Source organism: Cynocephalus volans, chromosome 1, assembly GCF_027409185.1.
Source record: "Cynocephalus volans isolate mCynVol1 chromosome 1, mCynVol1.pri, whole genome shotgun sequence".
NCBI lineage: Eukaryota > Metazoa > Chordata > Mammalia > Dermoptera > Cynocephalidae > Cynocephalus > Cynocephalus volans.
Window position 1 is genome coordinate 123,794,480 of NC_084460.1, and position 21,541 is coordinate 123,816,020.

Consider the following 21,541-nt stretch of genomic DNA (forward strand, 5'->3'; position numbering starts at 1 on the left):
AATCTGAGTGAAATTATGCCATAATTCTAGGGATATTATAGCACCTCTCCTTGACTGCCACTTCAAGCCACTGCCTAGTTAGCCTCTGGACACAAGCGAACAATCCCAACAGTTTGGACTCCCAGGTTATTTAGAGTTACCTATATCCAGGATGACTTCTCTTCAACTCAGGGGGGCCCAGGCCACATCAGTTTGTCTTGAATGAACCCCCATCCCTCCTCCTTTAGCCGAGCAGAAGTACTTTCCTAGAACTCCCATTTGCTTTGCCTCAACTTCTATTTTCTCCTAAGAAAAAATGGCAGGAAACATTGGGCTACTATATCATTGACTTCAGCATTCTGTTTTCCCTCCTCTTGATTCTTTTTTGTCCCTAATTATTCCCATCTTCTGTTACCCTCAGATGTGGAAATCTGTAGTGGGACATGATGTATCTGTTTCTTTGGAGACCCAGAGTGATGATTGGGACACAGACCCTGACTTTGTGGTGAGTTCGGAAGTAGCTTTGCTGGGTGGTGAAGTGGGAGGGTATCTGGACCTTTGAGGAGGCTTGGAAAAGGACATCCCTGAGACAGCCCTCATGGTGGGACTGATTGGTAGGATGTTTGTCTGTCATGAGTGTACATGCATGACAGCTAGTGTTGAGGAGGAAGGAGACAGGCTTAGGTGAGTTTGGCAGTGTGATTGAAAGGCTGTGACAAGCTATGCTGAAGGTGAGGAGCAGGTGGATGTGGGTTTTCTTTGGCCTGTGATTCAGGATTTGGGCTAAACATGTAAAATGTGACAAGATTGAGAAATTGTAAGAGAACTGAAATGTAAAGACTGCAGAGGAAGAATGGTAGTTTCAGAGCTCACCAGTTTAATTTTTACATGGGGTCAAGGTGGGGTAAACATAAAGAGGAGTCAGAGTAAAGACTCTGGCTGAAGAAGGCAGCTGATGCAGGGGATATGGAGGGCATGTGTGTCAGTTGTGTGGCCTCTCTCAGCATAGCATATTTCTTGCCATCGCTTATTGCTGAGTGTTGTCTTCTGCAGAATGACATCTCTGAGAAGGAGCAACGGTGGGGAGCCAAGACCATCGAGGGCTCTGGGCGCACAGAACATATCAAGTAAGTGCCTAAAGGACTGGAGCAAGGGAAGGGGGTTATGTGAAGAGGCTAGAGAAAACTCAGAGAGGCAGGGGAAGGTGAGGAAGGATAGAGAGAGGGTAATTCATGTCTATGTATCTTTGTGTTTGTTTTTTGTCAGAATCTGTCCCTGTGTGTCCCTATGTGTGTCACTGTGTATTTCCATTTCATGTCTCTCCTCTTATCCTCCCAATCCTATCATCTGTCTTTTACATATAAAAACTCTGCTATTTCCCCAAGTGAGTCTGTTGTATTAACTGCCCCCTTCCTTCAGTAAGGCATGAAGGATTCAGAGAGGAAGTAGCTCAAATGCTAGATTGTATGTTTCTATCTATCCATCTGTCTACCTACCTATTGTCTATCGATCATCTATCTATCTATCATCTGTCTCTTCACATAAATATAAATGTGTGTTTAGAATGCAGGATTACTCCAGGTGGACTAAGAAAGATTCAGTAAAGTGTCAAGGTAAAGAACTCAGAATAAACAATATCAGCTCCCATACCTGGTCCAAATGACTTTTAAAGTACAAATTTGTACTTGGCCACTCTACAGAAGTTGGAAGCCATGAATGGCAATATAATGAAACGTGACATTTGGAAACCTGTTGATTAACACTATTTTGGCAATTATGTTTAGGGTTTTTTAAGGTTATAGCCCAATATTCATATTATCAGAAACAAACAAACAAAACTTTGATACCAGAAGCGAGAAGGAACTTACAGACATATCCAGGGTTTCTGTGAGATATATCGTATGTTTGAATTGAGAGATCCCCTCCTCTCTTCCAAGGATCATCTAAGCAGGACTACCTGCTTCGCACAGCATCAGAATGTCAAATATTAGTAGCAAGGTAGACACAATAGATGGTATGATAAGAGCAAAAATAAAAAGTAAAAATCAACAACTACAAACAAAATGGCAAAATCAATACAGTTTTAAGCTCCATTTTAACTTTTTCCCCATACTCTAATAGCAGTGTTTTTACCTCATTTTCCCCTAAATATTAAAAAGTGTCAGTTGATGACCACATTGCACAATCAACACACTATGAAAACTAGGCACATGCTTATGCAATTGGATAATACTCAGTACTATGCATTGTTGCTTAATCAGACATAAATGGTTTGAATTAAGTAGCTATAATGAATATTATTCTTAAACAAACCAAGCAATTCTGGAAGCAGGTGGAGTGACTAAAAAAATAGTACAGGATTGTTCAGGAAGCTTCTTTGATGCTCCTCTGTAGGCTCATAGATCAAAAAAAGAAAAAAAAAATACAGTTTCAATACCCCTTTCCTTTTCTGAGTGAAGGCCACTCCTTCAGGATCCTCCTCAGTGTCCTGGGAACTGTTAAGATGAGGATATACACTCTCTTTGTAACTTTCCTCTTTCGTTACCAGTCTCATGCATAATAGGTAGGAATAGAACATTCTAAGGAAGTCTCCTAAATTCCTGCCATGATGTTATGGAAAGAGCTTGAGTTTGGATATTAGATAGACTTAGATTCAGTTCACGGCTCTGCTACTACTAGCGATGTGAACTTAGACGTATAACCTCTCTGAATCTCAGCTTATTTATCAAATAGTCAAAATCATAGCTACCTTGCAGATTTGTGGTTCGAATTCAGTGGGATAGCTTATGTCAATGTCTAGTGCAGTGCTTATTACTTCTTAGCAGCTCAATGGTGTGATTTCTCTTTCCTGTTAATATAGATTAGTTTAATCAGATTTCCTTCTTAAAACCTAACATAAACATATAAACAGATGACAGCATTTTTCTTCGTAAGTGTTGTTTACCTGAACTGCTATGTTGTACATCTCAAGTATGTGGATCACTCTAACTGTATCCCCTGGATTTGTACAATGTGTTGACCCTGCATATTTCCTAGTTAATCGAACGGTATCTGTATCTGATAGAATAAATGATTGACATATTTACACAAAAGCTCACCTGCCTCCCATTTACCCGGGGTACCAAGGTATAAAAATCTAGTCTCTGTGGTAACAGGCCTGGTGACCTTGGACTAGTCACTTTTCCCCTCTGATTCTCAGTTTTCACATCTGTATCAAAAAAGATCTCTAAATGACTTTCCAGCAGTAAGTCTCTAATACTCTGGGTTTCTCTCTGCTAGTGTGGACTAAGCCAATCTTGAAGGTAGGTCACTAAGTTCCTTGCAAAGGGTGGGGAAGTTGGTGAGGAGAACAGTAACTGCAGAGCTGAGATGACTCAAAGCAGGAAAAGGAAGTGACTGCAGTTCTCACTAACCTCACTACCATCCCTCACACACTGATGCTCTTTGTAGGTCGGTCTTAATTTAGTTTGGGGAGTGGTTTAGTAATTCAGTGAATAGCTCAAATGATCCTATCCATCCCTCAATTATTGTGTAAAGAAACTGCCTGGTTTTAGGGCTATTGCCCTTCCCTTAATCTTCTCTGCACTCTTGCCCATTCATTCTCTTTGGTGTCTTTTTCCTTGACCAGTTAAGAATCCTATTACTCTATGACAGTGTTTTCTAAACTATCTATGGGAAAGGACCAGGGTTTTTGTCCGTTCATTTAAGTTTAAATCTGTCACAGACTGATACATTTATAAAATAAAGTTGAATTGCTGAAAATTTAAATGAAAAAATGACAAAGACAATATGAGCATAATTTTTATTTTTAGATTCAACAGATATCAAATCATTATGTCAAATTGCTATAAAAGTTTCTAAACATATACCCTCAAATTTTATTCTTATTTCATTGTGGAACAGACGCAGTTCAGCTTGTGGACTGCACTTTGAGTAGCACTGCTCTAGAATAGGCTTTTGGTGCTTCCTGAAACCTGCCTGGCCTTTACGTTAGGTCCTTACCGTAGGATACCTGCCTCAGTGGCCCTGTCCATTTTCTTCTGCCTGATATTTTTTACAAGTGGAAATGGAGAATGGTGTAGTGTCAAGAGTATTGAAATAGAATTCTGGATATCTAGGGACTGGCCCAAGCTCAGCTGTAAGGAGCTCAGAGTGCTGAAGAGAATTATTTTACTACTCTGTCTTTATTTTCCAGTGGTGACCAGAGATAATAATACCAGCCCTGTTTACCTCACAGGGGTACTGTAGAGAGCTATGGCTATAACATAAAAATAGTGGCCAACATTTATTGAGCTATTACATGTCATGCAAAATACTAAGTGCTTTTTCCAAACAACCCTATATTATAAATGATATTGTCATCCTGATTCCACAGAAAAGTGAACAGATGTATTGATGTTTAGCAATTTGTCCAAGGATATTCAAATAGTAATTTGAATTCAGCTCAATCTGATTCCATGGGCTGAATTCTTAACCACTATATCATATTATTTCTAATAAACATAATATTGTCATGTCCACAATTTTCTTGTTGAAATGGAGTGCAAATTCCCATGAGCTAAGCTATTACTTTCCCATAAGGCAGATATTCTGTTTAGAGTAACTAAGTACTGTATAGATTGGCCTTAATAATGTACTACAAAGACATTCGTTAAGTATGAACTTCTTTAGGAGTGCTCAAACTCTATCATTCATTTAATGTTTCCTTTACTTTCTTATTTAAAAAAATCAACTTTATTGATGTATAATCATTATCAGCAAATGGTTCAATGAGTTTTGACTATGTATGTATGTAATCACTAACATAATCAAGATGTAGAATATTTTTATTACCACAAAAATTTCCCTTGTGCCTCTTTGCAATCAATACACCCCATCTCCAACCCCTGGCCAGATATAAACACTGATCTGCCTTTTGTCACTGTAGATTAATTTTGCCTGTCCTAGAATCTCCTGTAAAAAAAAAAAAAAAAAAAAAAAAATTGGCTGGCTGGTTAGCTAAGTTGGTTGCCAAAAGAAAAAACAAAACAAAACAGGGTTTGACCCCTGTACCGGCCAACTGCCAAAAAAATTTCATGTAAATAAATAATATATAATGTACTCTTTTGTGTTTGTCTTGTTTCACCCAGCATAATGTTCTTGAGATCAATCCATGGTGTTGTGTATGAGTCTTTTGTTCCTTTTTATTGTCAAGTAGTATTACCTTGTATGTATATGCCACAGTTTGGTTTATCCATTACACTATTGATGGACATCTGGGTTGTTGACAATTTGGGTCTATTACAAATAAAGCTGCTATGAATATTTGGGTACAAACCCTTTTATTGACATATATTTTTATTTCTCTTGGGAAATAGATAGGAGTAGAATTGCAGAGTCATATAGTAAGTATATGTTAAACTTTTTGAGAAACTGTCAAACTTTTCCAGAGGGGATTTACCATTTTTCACTCCTACCAGCAAAGTATAGGTATCGGTTGCTTTACATCTTTGTCAATGCTAAGTATTGTTAGTATTTTTAATTTTAACTGCTTTTGTGGGTATGTGGTGATTTTAATTTGTATTTCTCTGATGACTAATTTTATTGAATATCTTTTCAAATGCCATTCACGTATCTTCGTATATCTTCATTTTGAAGTGTGTGTTCAAAATTTTAATCACTTTTAAAGTAGGTTGTTTTGCTTCTTATTGAGTTGTAAGAGTTCTTTATATATTCTAGATACAAGTCTTTTGTGAGATACATGTTTTACAAATATTTTCTCCCAAAGTTTAATTTGAATTTTTATTGTATTAATGGCATCTTTGAAGAGCAGAATATTTTAATTCTGATAAAGTCTGATGCATCAAATTTTTTTATAGTTACTGCTATATGTGTCTAAAAATTTTTCCCTATTCCAAAATTGTGAAGATTTTCTCCTATGTTTTGTTCTAAAGGATTTATAGTTTTAGCTTTTACATTTAATTCTATGATCCATTTCAAGTTAACTTTCATGTACAGTGTGAGACCAAGATTCAGGTTCATTTTTTCATATGGATATTTAGTTTTCCAACATCACCAAAAGACTATTTTTTTCCTCATTGATTTTCTTGGCATCTTTGATCATATACATGTGGGTCTATTTCTTTTTTTCTGTTTTTTCTTTGTGGGTAGACTTTTGGAGGATCCGAACCCTTGACCTTGGTGTTATAACACTACGCTCTAACCAACTAAGCTAGCCAGACAACCCAGATGTGGATCTGTTTCTGAACTTTATTCTGTTCCATTGATCTCTATGTCTACCCCGAGAGCATACCACACTGTACCAATTATTGTAGTTTTATGATGTAACGAAATCAAGTAGTTCTCCAACTTTGTTCTCCTTTTTTAAAAAAAGAAACAACTTTTTCCTATTCCAGGACTTTACATTTTTACAAACATTTTAAAATCAATTTCTGCAAAAATGCCTCTTGGGATTTTGATTGTGATTGCTTGAATCTATAGATAATTTAGGGGAGAATTGACATCTTAATGATACTTAGTTTTCCAATCCATGAACATGGAATATCTTTTCATTTATTTTTGTCTTCTTTAATTTTTTCAGAAAAAAAGGCTGGCCAGTAAGCTCAGTTGGTTAGAGTGTGGTGTTGATAACGCCAGGTCCAAGATTCCATCAGTGTAAGGGCCAGCCACCAAAAAAGAAAAAAGAAAAAAGATAATTTTTTCAGAAATGGTTTTCAATATTCTGGTCTTGCACATATTTTGTTAAATTTGTCCTAAAATATTTTATGTTACTTCATGTGACTTTAACTTGTATTTATTTTTAACCTTCATTTCCAAATATCAATGGCTAATATGTAGAAATAAAATTGATTTTGATATAGTGACCTTGTATCCTGTGACCTTGCCAAATACACTCAATAGTTCCAGTAGCTTTTTTTGTGGTTTCTTTAGGATTTTCGACATATATGAACATGTCATCTGTGAATAAAGACCTTATAGTTTGAGTCACTCACCTTCGTGCTTTCAATTTTATAATAAAAAACAAAAGATGAGTCCTTTCTCTTAGCTCATCTTTGAGAGCCTTTATTCTGCTTAGTTCCTCCCATAAACTGCATTGCTTTATCAATTCCAAGGTATTTTGAAACTTGAAACAGACATCTGAGCATTTTCTTTCTTACCTCACACTCACTTTCATCTTTATCATGAAGGTGACTGTAACAGTTAAGAGGGTAGAGAGCCACCTCTGCCAACCTGTTTGGCCTGAGGATATGAAGCAATAGTTCAGCATCAGTATCAGCAAAGGGACAAGCAAGACTTAGATGTGGGCACTTATAAGAATCCCTAGGGAGTCTTAGAAACATCTGGGCAACAAAGCCCTAGATAAGAAATTTGACTTCCTGCAGCAAGCAATGAAGGTTGAGGGTACTGAGTTAGTGATGTTTCTGGAATTCACTAGCTCAGGAAACCAGACACATTGTGTCAAATGTCTCTTTGATATGACACATAGCACACTGAATTGCAATTTTTTTGTATTCTTTCTATATTCCACCTGACCATTATCTCCATTAATCATCTTTGTGTCTTCAGAGCCTCACAGTATCTCATACTGAAAAGCTATTTAATTAATATTTCTCAAATGAAGGAATAATATAATTAAGAATTATTTAGAATGGCTTCAGCTATATTCTAAAGAAGTCAATAAGAATTTGCTTTTCTTTGGCCCCAACATTTTCATTCAAATTATATCAACTAAACTTTCTGTCATCCACTAGGTGGATATTCCTGAATATCATTCTCTAATCTCTTTTAGAAACTTGTTTCAACTATAATATAGTTATGACCCATTTAACAATCACTGGACTCATTAAAACTGAAGATTTTTCCTGTTTGAAAGTAATGTTTGGTCCCATTTTCTTCATTTTTCATCTAAATACTTCAGTTGGGAAATACTGGACAGTAATTTACAAGCTCTTGGAACTAGTACCTTTTTTGACACACATTTAAGGTGTCGGTGCTGTTGAACTAGCAACACAGGATCTTTGCTTTCATTGTTGCCAGAGGGTTTAGAGCAGGCATGCGAACAGAGAGTTCTTCCAGCACTTAGCTTAATTTTATCTGGTTCATAGCCAGCTTTCTAAAATTAACTGTGGCTAAAGCTGAGAAGGCTTTTTTTTTTTTTTTTTTTTTTTTTTTTTTTGTCTTTTTCGTGACCGGTACTCGGTACTCAGCCAGTGAGTACACCGGCACTTCCTATATAGGATCCGAACCCGTGGCGGGAGCGCTGCTCCGCTCCCAAGCGCTGCACTCTCCCGAGTGCACCACGGGCTCGGCCCCCTGAGAAGGCTTTTAAAAAGAACTTTAGTGAGATTATCCTACAAGGCCACCAGATGGATCTATACTTCCATGAAAGAAGATAATGTCCACTGTGAGATGGGCATTTTACTTGTAACCAATGTGTTGGGTTGGCCTGAGCTAATGAAGTCCCAGTAGCATCACTAACTCAGTACCCTAAACCTTCATTGCTTGCTGCAGGAAGCCAAATTTTTTATTTATGGTTTTGTTGCTCAAATGTTTCTAAGACTCCCCAGGGGTCCTATGTGTCCAAGTATCAGACTTGATTGTCCCTTGTTGACACTGATGCTGAACTGTTGCTTCATATCCTCAGGCCAAACAGGTTGGCAGAGGTGGGTCTCTACCCTCTTAAGTGTTGCAGTCACCTTCATGGTAAAGATGAAAGTGAGTGCCTCCTCTTCGTATTAATTTCTCTTAGTGACAGAAGCGTCCTAAATCAAGGTAATTTGAGCCTTTAAATGTTACATCGATTACTGATGAGTGAATTTTATTAGTTCTTATTAGTCATCAGTTCTTTCGGGAATTATCCGGCTGAGGGAGGGGCACAGAGGATGTTAATTCTTGACAAAATAATACACAAAATACTAATATATAAATAAATTTCTCCAGTGCTGTATTTTTGTAAGCATCATTTTTAATGACTTCCTAGTGTGTTATTGAAAGGTAATATTTCAATTTACTTACATTATCCAATTATTGGCCATATAAATTGTTTCTTGTGTCCTGCTATTATACACAATGTTTCAGTGAATGTCATTAGACATTAAGCTTTGCTATATTTAAAATTATATCCATGGGGTAATTCCTTGGACTAGAATGTGTGGGTCCAAGGGTACATGAGTATTTTTATGTTTCTTGAGACAGATCATTTAATTGACAGAAAGCAGATCCATTCTGAGAGGAAAACAACCACCCAGTTATTAGAATACAGATATCATCATCCTCTAATACTTAGGAACATGAAAAACGGGACTAAAGATCAGAAGGTTATTTTAGTGATCAAAATAACAGACTAGAGGAAATACTATTGGCTTATGGGAAAGTTAAGTCAGGCTGTAGTGTGCAGGCCATACTCATCTCTTACTTCCAGACTCATCACTAGTATATTTAGGGGGGTCAAGTTATTGTTAAAAATAAATAGAACACACCTCAAAATTTCCATTTTTCTGGGAAGATGGGTTTGTTGACTTTCCTGTGCTAGATGAGTCTTGGTCATGTGGTTACTTCTAGCATCCACCAGCTAAGGAACAAAGTGTCAGAGGAGCACAATGTTCTCAAGAAGAAAGAGATGGAATCAGGGCCCAAAGCATCCCATGGCTACGGAGGGCGGTTTGGAGTGGAAAGAGATCGAATGGACAAGGTGAGTTGAAAGGGAGAGATTTGCTTAAAATCAAAACAAAACAAAAGATAGATTGCCACATTATTGATTTTATGGTTTAAAACTTGTTTAAAAGTACAGCATGCATTTGGACTCTAAAATAGGATGTCTGCATATTATTTGTGTAAATTTTTTCTGATCTTGACACATAAGATACATATGGCAAAAAACGGAAGTCAGGATATTAGAACAACTGGCTGGCTGTAGCCCCCATCTCACTGTAACTCCTAGACCAAGGACAGGTAGCACACATGGAGAAGGTAAAAATATGTTTTAAAATCCTTTACTGCTTTTAAAAAAAAATTTAATTAATTAATTAATTAATTAATTAATTAATTTTTATTGAATCATATTTGATTATACATGTTTTGGGGATTCAATGTTGACATATGTTGATCAAATCAGTATTACTGGTATGTATAATGTTACAAACTGTACTTACTCTTTAGGCCCCTTGTCCTATCTCTTCCTATCCCCTCTCCCACCTCCTCCCACCACTGATAACCCTAGATTTCTTCTCTTCCTCTGAAAGAGTAATGGTTACTCTGTTGATTTGTTGCCTAGATGCTCTGTCCAATGCTGAGAGGTGTGTTCAGGTCCCCCAATATTATCATAGAGGAGATGCTTCTTCTGTCACTCTGGAATGGGCTTTGTACAGAGAGACGTCCTCTTCATTTCTTTGGTCTCTGCTGGTGACTCTCCTTGTGTCAGTGCACTCCAGTGGCTAGTGAACTATCAGTGTGATGGTTGTGACGTCTAGCCACTTTCGCGGCAGCCGTGGTTACTGTGGTGGCTGTGGTGGGCCACCCACATGGAGGTGATCTTTTTGGCATGCTCCTTGGTGCTGGCAGTGTGCCTAGTTGTGGGGGATTCCGGTCCGCAGTTCGATGCTCTGGGCCCACGGGCAGGGACCCAAGGCGCTGGCTTTACTGCTTTTAAATGTCTGTGTATCATGTCTATGTTGCAACTTCTCTTAGTATTTTCTTTACTGTGTATTTGATGATGTGTATATATATATATATACACACACACACACACACACACATCATATATAAAATATATACATTTTATATATGTATAAAATACATTATATATTGCATAAAAGTTTAGAATTCACTTCTGAACTTTGATGGCCATGCAGGAGCAAAGATCTAGAACAAAGGCATCTGGCTGTTTTAGTGAAACATTCAGTCCCAGCTATGGTATCCAGTCAGTCCCCTTTGGTCTCTCCCCATCCTTCCTTCATTTCTGTTTTTGTGCACAATGCCCTTGTTTTAGCTCTTTTTTGTTTCTGGTTTAAACACTACTCTGTCTACCCAGTGTCTGTCCTCTGGCTCCCAGCCCATCCTATAAGAGTTTTCTGAATGATGATAGCTTCCTAATGGTATTAAGAAGAATCAAGGGTTTGCAAGTCTCAGAGAAAGTAACCTTGCTCTCCCATCACATATTCCTTTGCACCACTGTCAGAGGTATGGGTCTGACCCAGAATGAAATTTCTTGTATTCTTGCATCCCATTCCATCTCCGTATCTATTTTTTCAAGGTCATTTCTATCTTTTCACTCACTCCATCCTTGATTTTTCTCAGAGTGCTGTGGGCCATGAGTATGTTGCTGAGGTAGAGAAACACTCTTCTCAGACCGATGCTACCAAAGGCTTTGGGGGCAAATACGGAGTTGAGAGGGACAGGGCGGACAAGGTAAGTGACAACTCTGTCCCCATGCCACCCATCTCAAATCAGACAGAACTTGCCAACACTCAGCCATGAATGTAGGCCCATATTTCTTTGGTGAGAGACAGGATGTTTGGAGGCAACATGCTGAGCTGAAAGACATTCACTTAAGTGAGCAAAAACTCTCAAACTCTCAGTTTGAATAAAGAATTCCTCAAGCCATTGGTTTTAATTATACCTTTATGCATGAAGAGAGAAAGGAGAATTTCCGAAGCTCCTTTTTTGGCCTAATATCAAAATCTTATAAATATGTATGCCTTTCAAGAAAAAAGGTGTCAGTTTAAAATTATTACCACAGCAGTAAATAATCAAGTAAAATAACTGATTAGGATACAATGTTTTTAGAAGGTAAAGGTTACTTTTCACAGGATTTAGCATCCACCTCTGAAGTCCAGGTGTTTTTAAAGACGGCTTTGTACAAAAAAGTAGTTTTAACAAGTGCGAATACAGGATGATATAGCGGACAGGAGAGTAAATTGATAACTTATGGATGTTCTCATTTCCACACCCTGTTAGGTCAGATTCTTTGAACACGTTCTTTATGTTGCAGAATGGTGTCTCTTCCCCTGCAGCTGCACACAGAGGGGAGAGGACATTTCCATCATAGCTAGCTGAGATTTTTTTTTTTTTTTTTTAACCAGCAGTTGTTAATCAGATGGGCCTGAAGCCTTAAAGCTAAGTGCTAGAATGTTAATTGATTGCATTGTAGGGGAAACAAAACAAACCAGGAAAGTTCAAAACAAACTGTAAAGGAAAGGGAAAATGCAGAAGGTAATTTTTAAAGACAATAATGGAATATGGAGCATGTAATGTTCTATAATCAGGATGGAATTTCCTGTTTCATCTTGGCTCCCCTCCTGCCTGCCTTTGCCTAATCTGTGACTGTTTTATCTTCTGCTTCACAAGTCACAAACAGAATCACCTAAACAATTAACATGTCATGTAAATCAAGAAACAAGGCATACTAATTAGCTCTTAAGATGAAAAACCTAGACTTTCTTAAAGACCCACAGTTACTGAGCCACATGGATATGCTCCACAATGATATTAGGTGTCATGTCAGCCAACATATCCAGTCCTGGAGCCAGCTAGGATCCAGACTCTCCTGGTTGCTCCCACCCCACCAAAATCCACATCTTTATATTTCCACTGCTGAGTTATGAAAGAGAAGAGGCACAATATAATCAGCTAGGAATAGGATAATATCTCTTACATGCACAGAGTACTTTACAGTTTACAAGGCACTTTTCTAGCCATTATCTCATTCTAGTTTTGTGAGAATTAGTTCAGAAGAAAAACACCAATTGAGTGAATGACCCAATGCAGACACTTTATCTACCTTGTCCCATTTAGTTCTCATAAAATATCCCAAATGAGGAAGGATCATATCTCTCATTTTACAGTTGAGGTAGGAAGGCAGGTATCCCTCTCTTCGTTTTATATTTGAACAGACTGGGGCTCAGTAACAGCAAGGAACACACCTGAAGTTAAACAACTATAAAAAGGGGAGGTTGGTTTGAACCCAGAACTGTCTGTGTCCTGGTGTGCTGAGCCCATGTTCATTGCTTATAGCACACTGCCTCCACACTAGCCTGTCAGGGAACTTTTTCTACATTAAACCCCCATACTCAGCCCTGAGGCCCTAGTAACTACCTCTGGGGTTGGGCTGGGAGTAAGGGTAAGTCAGGGAAGAGGAAAACCGTCAGCTCCGACTCTAACCAATTCTCTCCTCTTCTCTGTAGTCAGCAGTTGGCTTTGATTATAAAGGAGAAGTGGAGAAACATGCATCTCAGAAAGGCAAGGACCCTGCACTTCAGCCTCAGCAGCCTGACTGGCTGGCTATTCTGCTAAGAGTTCATCTTCCAACAGCTGTCATCAGCTTCCTTCAGCTCCTAGCTCCCTACTGCTTTATTTACTTTTTAACGCAAGTGTGTACTTGATTTTTTTCTTTCTCCTTTATTGCTTTCTATGAGATTGATCAAGTTTTCACTGAAAATAAGGTACTCTTTTAGTTTAGGAAGTTGCCCCTAAGTTTTAATATGCATCTTTGACTTAAATTTAAAATTAATCACTATCACTTCCTGAATATAGGAAGTATAGAATATTTTATCTACATTCTTTCTACCAAGTATATTATGTTATTGCTGTTCAGTATATTGGTTCTATCTTGTTTTGAAACCTCACAAAAATTAATCATTATTATTATTTAATTAATGTTTATTTAAATTAACCTCCATATTTACCAATTTCCTAGCTAATCCTTGTTTATTGTGTTTCATTGTTTCTCGTTGCTTCTCCTCTCTCCCTCTTGCTAAAATATGTCCCTTGGTAACTCTTTCAGTGAGAGTCTACGGAAGAACTCCCAGTCTTTGAACAATGTCTTCATTTTGCACCATTCTTCATTATTATTTTCCCTTCATTACTTCTCTGACATGTCTCTTGTGTTAGTCTATTATTCCTTTGTAGATCTTGTCTCTGTGTTTTTTTTTTCTTTTACTATTAAAAATTTTCTTTTGGTCTTTGGTATTCTGCGGTATCATCAAGATGTGTCTAGGTATTAAATCTATTTTTATTATCCTATATGAGACTTATTACTCCTCTTCAACCTCAGATATGACTTTCATTATGGAAAGTTCTTAGTCATTTCTCCTTGAATAGTGCCTTCCCTCTCTTCACTTTTGTCCTTTCTTCTGGAACTCCTATTAGATGTATAGTAGACCTTTCATTCTCTTCTTGATGTCTCTTAGTTTATTTTCTCTGTTTCCATCTCTTTTTCTCCCTTGCTGCATTCTGGGTAGTTACCATGGATCTATGTTTAGTTCACTTATTCTCTCTTTAATATATTTAATTATTGATTAAGGTGTCCATTAAGTTTTTAACTTTCTTTCAGATATTTTCATTTCTGGAAATTCTCTTTGATTCTATTGCAAATCTGCTGATTCTTTTTCCATAATGTCTTATTGCTTTCATTATGGTACCCTCCCCCCTTCTTTAAGCTCTTTAATTATTTTAAACATATTTATTGTATAGTTCTTTCATATTTTATATTACTTGCAGTTCTTGGAGATACAAATTCTTCAGTTTGATTAATCTGCTTTTCCTCATGGTTATTTATTCTCTTGAAGGTTTGTAATTTTTGTTTGTGAACTTATTTCAGTGAGGGAGAGGGATATTTCATTTTTTGGAGTTTTCTGTGTCCCTGGTTGAATAAGTGCCCCATAAAGAGAAATTTTGCCTCTACTTCTGAGTTCTGAGTCTGTCTGAGTTCTGAGTCTTAATAGTAATGGACCATTTTTTTCTTTATGATTTTCTCCCTACTGAATTCAATGTCTTAAATAGATATAGCTCTATTCATTCTTTATATATCTTCTTAAGTCAGTTATGGTATGTCATGCTTTTCAAGAAATTTTTCCATTTTTTCTATGTTGTCAAATTTACTGCCATAAATTCATTTTTAGTATTCCCATATTTTCTTTTTGACCTCTTTAAGATATGTAGTAATATAATATGCCCACTTTCATTTCTCATGCTGTTAATTTGTGGGGATTTTTTCTTTTTAATTGATTATTTTTGCTAGAGGTTCATCAATTTTATTATTCTTTTCAAGGAACTAACTTTCAGCTTTGCTAATTTTCTCTATTTTTTTTTTTCTTTATAAAGATGACCGGTAAGGGGATCTTAACCCTTGACTTGGTGTTGTCAGCACCATGCTCTCCCAAGTGAGCTAACCAACCATTCCTATATAGGGATCCGAACCCGTGGCCTTGGTGTTATCAGTGCCACACTCTCCCAAGTGAGCCATGGGCCAGCACTTAATTTTCTCTCTTATCTGTTTTAAAAAATTAGTTATTTCTGCTCTTTTTAATTTTTTTCCTTCTACTAAATGTGGGTTTAGTTTGATCTTTTCCTCGCTTCTTAAGGCAGAAAACTAGATAACTGATTTTAAGCCTTACTTTCCTATATGGGCAATTAAAACTGCACATTTCCCTCTAAACCCTGCTTTTGCTGCATTCCACAAATGTTATGTGCGTTTGAATTTTAATTCGGTTTAGAAAATTTTCTAATTTCTTTTGTGATTTCTTCATTGACATGGGTTATATTAAAGTATCTTATTTATTTTCTAAGTATTAGGAAAATATTCTAGATAATTTTATTAGTATTGACTTCTAATTTAGTTCTATTGTGATCAGAATATGATCTCTAATATTTAAATCTTTTGAAATGTATTGAGACTTATTGTATAGACCAGCACATGGTCTACTTTGGTGAATGTTCTATGTGCATGAAATATATATATATTCTGTAATTTTGGAGTGTAGTGTTCTGTAATAGTCAATTAAGTCTTATTAATTGATAATGTTGTTTGGATCATCTATAGTTTTCCCAATTCCTTTTAGTCTAAAATTTCTATCAATTAATGAGAGAAGGATGTTAAATTTTTCAACAATGATCATGGATTTGTCTATTTTTCTGTCTACTTCTGTCAGTTTTTGCTTCATAAATTCTGATTGTGTTAATAGGTCTATGCCAGCGAACATATTCCTGATGAATAATAAATTGTTCTTTTATAATTGTGTTACATCCCTCTTGTCTCTAATAATGCATTTTGTCTTGAGGTCTGCTTTGTTCTCATATTCATGCCATCTTTCCTATGCTTACTCTTTCCATGGTGTATATTTTCTTGGATCAGTATTTAAGTTAATTTCTCAGCCTAGAATTCCTGCATCATGTAAGCAGTAAAAAGTCGGATATTTGCATTCCACATCAGGTGTAGGCCTGGAGTTTCTAAGTCTCATAGGTAAAATTTCCCTCTATCAAATGCTGAACAGACTACAAGGTCCCTCACCATTTCCCTGGACAAGTGAGTAGAATTTTTCTGGAACTCTTTTATAGGAATAGGCAGAGCCTCCTTTTCTGCTCCCTTCCCCTCTCCTCCCTGGTTCTTGTACAGAAATTTGAACCCCAGATCCTAGACCCTAATCCCTATTTATTAAATTTGGAGGGGCCGGCCCGTGGCTCACTCGGGAGAGTGCGGTGCTGATAACACCAAGGCCCCGGGTTCGGATCCCATATACGGATGGCCGGTTTGCTCACTGGCTGAGCGTGGTGCTCACAACACCAAGTCAAGGGTTAAGATCCCCTTACCGGTCATCTTTTAAAAAAAAAAAAAAAAAAAAAAAAAAAAAAAATTTGGAACTTAAAACATCCTTGAGTTTTCTGTGGTGTCAGCTCATAATTACTCTCAGACATACAGCTTTGATTCATCTCTGTTTTTGGAGCCAGGATTTTTTTCTTCTTTTCTTTGAGCTTCCCTATTTTGAAAAATTGCTATATTTTACCTGACATTTTTATGTGTATATGGGAGTAGGGGAAAGGCATATATTTCACATGTATCTGCCTTTTTTTCCCCTGGATATTTCTCCCCTCATTCTGTGTACTTGCCCCTTCCTTAAAGAAAAAAGGAGAAAACTGAAATGATCTCATCTTGGGATGGAAGTGAGGGAGGAGAGAAAAAGAAGAAAAGAGTGAGCAGTGTTCAGTTAAAGATTATGAAAGATGACTTAGGACACCGTTTCTCTTTAATTCACCTGAATTTGAGCCCTGCTCTCTTCCCAGGCCCCTGTCGCTATGCACTCATTCCTCCTGATTTCTGTCCTTTACAGAACTTTCTGGTGGGCTGGAGGCTGAGGGTGGGCTCTCATGACTGCTGCTTCAACCGTAGATTACTCTTGTGGCTTTGGTGGCCGTTATGGGGTGGAGAAGGATAAACAGGACAAGGCTGCACTGGGATATGACTACAAGGGAGAGACGGAGAAACACGAGTCCCAGAGAGGTGAGTAGGAGTTGAAAGGAGGGAGGTTGCAGAGTAGCACAGGGCCCTCCTTCCTTCCTTTCTGGAACCCGACCCAAGGGCCCCAGAATACAGATGTGCAGGGGAGGTGGCTGGGTGGAGAGTAAGTGCATGTGGCAGGGGTGGGGGGGGACTGACAAGTTAGGTGATGGCCAGAAGGGGTTTGGCTGTGAGTCTTAGAGGCCCCTCTGCCTCACACAGCTCAGAGAGGTCTCCTTCTTCCCTGGGACACATAGGGGGTGGCTGCAGGGCTCTCCCTATTTTTTCCTATTTCTTCCTTTACATTTCCTTATCTGTCACTTCTCTCTTTTTGTGTTTCCCTCCTTTCCTCTCTTTTCTCCGTTCTCTCCCGACCTCTTTTCTTCCCATCCATGCCTCTCTCTCTATCCTCTGATTCTCATGTTTCCCTTCTACATCTGTTTTCCGCCTTCTTGTCCCCTGGTCTTTCTTCCCACTGCTCCCTCTCCCCACCTAGTCCCAGAATTCTTATCTCCTGTCATGGTTCTCAGAACTTTCTGTCCTGCAGATTATGCCAAGGGCTTTGGTGGACAGTATGGAATCCAGAAGGACCGAGTGGATAAGGTAAACCACCAGAACACCAATGTCTTGAGAAGAGTCCCCTAAGTTTAGGGAAGTGTGCAGAGAAGAGTGAGAGGCAAGGCTGGGAGAAGGATGGGACAGTGGTACTGGGTGCCCTGAGCCTATCCTGCTACTGTCCTGCGGGGTACTTCCCCATTGACTGTCCTCGGCATCCAATGGGCATGACTTCCAAAGCCTGAGCTTTGACTGAAGAGAGTGGAGGGAGTCAGAGAGAGATAGAGATAAACCACAGGCAAAGGTGACGTTAGACTTGAAATTTCATTGCTCAACTCAATCTTTAGTCTCTTCCCACTCCGTGTCACTGTCCTCCCCTGCACTAGTTCCTCCTCATGCACTGGCCGGGGCCCTGCTACATTCTAGGCGACTGGGCTTGGAGGCATGAGATTCTAAGTACAATGACCTTTCAAAAAGGGAGTTGAGCCCGCCAATTTAGAACTTCTTTACCCCTCTCTCTGCCACAAAACAATATTGGAATACCTTGTCGAACTATTGAACATCAAATGGTTGGGGATACCTCCCACAGTGGCCCTAACCCCCAGTACTGCCTCCTGGGACACTACTACGCTGCCACTCCTCACACCACACATACTGTTCTCCTACCTGCAGAGCGCTGTAGGCTTCAATGAAATGGAGGCCCCAACCTCAGCTTATAAGAAGACGATGCCCACAGAAGCTGGTGAGTCTTAGCGATTCCCTCTATCTGTGTTCCTCAGCCCCCTCCCTTCTTATTTTTCTCCTCCCCAGACCATGTGCTCCGTGCCTTTAACTACCTAGCTTAGCTGAGGTAGGCTTGATCCCTACACTCATATTCCCAGATTCCACCTCCTAGAAAAACCAGGTCATGTGATTAGAGAGATAGAGTAGCATTGGGGAAGGAAAGAACTGGGGCAGAGAACACAGGGTGGGAGGGAAGGAGGAGGAGGAGCACTTGGGAAGGATGGATAGGGACAGGGACTTGGGAGGGGACTAGAGGAGTGGGGGGGCCTGGAGGGCATACGAATTTAAGGAATGTGGACAGGGAAGGATGCTGGTTACAGGGAAAAGCCTTCTAATTTAGAAAAGGCAAGAGTCTGAGGTCACACGGCCTGGCCAGGTGGAAATCTAGGCTTCAGGGCAACACTATCCCCCTCTAATCCCATTGTTCATCTGTCCATACCTCCTTACCTTCTCCTCCATAAGCCCCTCTCCACCTTATCTCCCGGATATTTAATTGATTCCTCTTCTTCCTTCAAGTGCCCCCAACCCCAATCCAACTGTAATTCTTCTTGCCTGTGTCTGCAGCTTCTAGTGGTGCCCGTGGGCTGAAGGCAAAGTTTGAGTCCATGGCTGAGGAGAAGAGGAAGCAGGAGGAAGAGGAGAAGGCTCAGCAGATGGCCAGGCGGCAACAGGAGCGAAAGGCAGTGGTAAAGATGAGCCACAAGGCTCAGCAGCCGGCAGTGACTGTGGAAGAGCCAGTGGTGCCTGCCCCACTGCCCAAGAAAATCTCCTCAGAGGTGAGCGCTTGGCCCTCTGGGATCCACATCCAGGATCTCTTGCCCAGACAGGAGCTTAAGGGGCACAAGTTATTGGCAGAAAAATAAGGCAAAGGCCTCTCCTGTCTTAGGCAGGGTCTGCTATTTCTGTCTTTAGGAAGATTTCAGTCTGACTGTGCAATTGGGCCTCATACAGGAGACATTAGTTAGGAAAAAAACAAGATTTACATAGTTCAACAGAAGGCAGGTCACCAGCCAGCACAGCCAATCATTGCTGCAGGAACTAAGAAGAAGGAGCTGTCACTACAGGTGGGAGCTCATCTTGAGGGACGGGTTCCATCTGGGTTGGCGGAGAGCAGGAGGGGGTGTTCCTGGTAAGTATAAGAGTGAAGATGGAGGCTTGCTGACTGGAGAGAGGCCCCATTGTCCACAGGCCTGGCCTCCAGCAGAGAGTCATCCATCATCAGAGCCCGAGCCTGTGAGAACCTGCAGGGAACACCCAGTGCCCTCCCTGCCCACAAGGCAGAATCCCCAGGAGGTAAGCAGAACCCCAAAGATTCTCTGCCCCTACCCCATTTCCTCATCTCTTAGTATGGTGGGCTGTACGAGGTGACCAACCATTCTGCTTTGCCTGGGACTATTGTGGTCTTAGCACTGAAAGTCCTGAATTCGCAGAAACTCCCCAGTCCTGGGCAAACCAGAGCAGCTGGTCCTCTCAACAATGTGGTATCTCAAAAATATGGTTATCACAACAATGTGCTTTTGCTTCAATATTTTCCTCGTTTTCTGAGGAATTTGATTTGCTTTCTACTTCCCTCCCCTCACTTCTTTTACATCTTCCTCCCACCATCTCTGGGTAGGTGTTTTGAGTGGGTGGGTTTGGGAGGTTGAGGAATAGAGATGGGTGACAGGCTGTGTTCCCTAGGAGATGCTGTCAGGTGAAGGCCGGCTGGAGGGTGGAAGAGGTAGGGTGGAGAAGGGTGGGGGTCTTAGCAGTCCTCATTGAGTCCTCCTCGTGAGTGGAAGTCACCCTGCTCCACACTGTCTCTTCTCAGGATCATGAGGAGCCCCCAGCTCTGCCTCCTAGGACTCTGGAAGGCCTCCAGCTGGAGGAGGAGCCAGTGTATGAAGCAGAGCCTGAGCCTGAGCCTGAGCCTGAGAATGACTATGAGGATGTTGGGGAGATGGACAGGCATGAGCAGGATGATGAGCAAGAGGGGGACTATGAGGATGTGCTCGAGCCCGAGGATTCCTCCTTTCCCTCTGCTGTGACCAGTAAGTGGTGGGGGGAGAAGCAGCCCCTGAATTTGGTCAGGTCTAGGGGAGGGTAGCAGAAAGAAATTTTCCCATTGTCCAGCAGGATCTGTCTCTGTTTGCCTTTTCCCCGTTGGTGAGACCATGTTGATATTTCTCATTATGCAGGATCATCAGGCTGCCCAGTTGAGGCTGGGGCCATGGGAATCTCAGCTGTAGCCCTGTATGATTACCAAGGAGGTAGGTTGGGGGAGGCCCCTGATGCAAGAGAGGGGGATGGATTCTGGGTGTCAGGGAAGGGCCCAGTCTTGGCATCAAGAAGAAGGCCATTTCTGTTTCCCTCCCTGAGGTTTAGGGTGGGCATGGGGATGGAGGGATTTCTCTGTGACCATTCTAATGTCCCCTCAACTTTCTCCCCAGAGGGAAGTGATGAGCTTTCCTTTGATCCAGAGGACATCATCACTGACATTGAGATGGTGGACGAGGGCTGGTGGCGGGGACGTTGCCGTGGCCACTTTGGACTCTTCCCAGCAAATTATGTCAAGCTTGTACAGTGACTGGTCCTCACGTCTACTGCAGCTGTGACTTCCCAGGTCCAAAGTGGCTTTGCTCCACCGCCTCCCAATTCCTGCTGCAAGCATCTAACAGGATGTTCAGGTTGCCTCAGGTTCTGGACAGACTTCCCTCTCCTACTTCATTAAGTGCTTGGGGCAGTCAGCATGAGGAAGGGGCTCTTCTTCCTCTCAGTGTCCTCTCTAACCTGGATGAACTCAAGGACATTATCTTGTGGTCCCGCCTCCTTCTGCATGAGTGCCCTTGCAACACACACCCCAAGCTCTGCTGTCCTTCCTTGTGAGCTCTGGGCTTCCCAGGTTTGCTTACCTGGCAAGTTTTGTCTAGATTGCCTGGTTTGCTTGGTTGTGCTATTTGTCCAGCTTCCTCCCCT

The 21,541-nt window shown here is 40.2% G+C and overlaps 1 protein-coding gene across 2 annotated transcripts; it reads left to right on the forward strand.

Moving 5' to 3' along the window:
* The first annotated feature begins 400 nt into the window (after positions 1-400).
* HCLS1 (hematopoietic cell-specific Lyn substrate 1) lies at positions 401-21,533 on the forward strand. Of its 2 annotated transcripts, XM_063110557.1 has the most exons (13): positions 401-484; positions 1,033-1,106; positions 9,541-9,670; positions 11,275-11,385; positions 13,161-13,215; positions 17,141-17,251; positions 17,796-17,851; positions 18,476-18,545; positions 19,151-19,362; positions 19,775-19,879; positions 20,397-20,616; positions 20,764-20,835; positions 21,016-21,533. In XM_063110557.1, exons 1-13 carry the CDS (start codon positions 401-403, stop codon positions 21,150-21,152), a joined length of 1,437 nt encoding a protein of 478 aa, XP_062966627.1. In that variant the 3' UTR covers positions 21,153-21,533. The 2 variants fall into 2 exon arrangements, with proteins under 2 accessions (XP_062966627.1, XP_062966636.1); XM_063110566.1 differs by lacking the exon at positions 17,141-17,251.
* Positions 21,534-21,541: the final 8 nt, after the last annotated feature.

Excerpts from the sequence above, each read along its gene's own strand:
- HCLS1 (XM_063110557.1), top strand. The coding sequence starts at position 401 with ATGTGGAAATCTGTAGTGGGACATGATGTATCTGTTTCTTTGGAGACC. Across the intron at positions 1,107-9,540 it reads GGGCGCACAGAACATATCAA|CATCCACCAGCTAAGGAACA; the intron begins GTAAGTGCCTAA and ends GGTTACTTCTAG. Across the intron at positions 17,252-17,795 it reads GAAACACGAGTCCCAGAGAG|ATTATGCCAAGGGCTTTGGT; the intron begins GTGAGTAGGAGT and ends TCTGTCCTGCAG.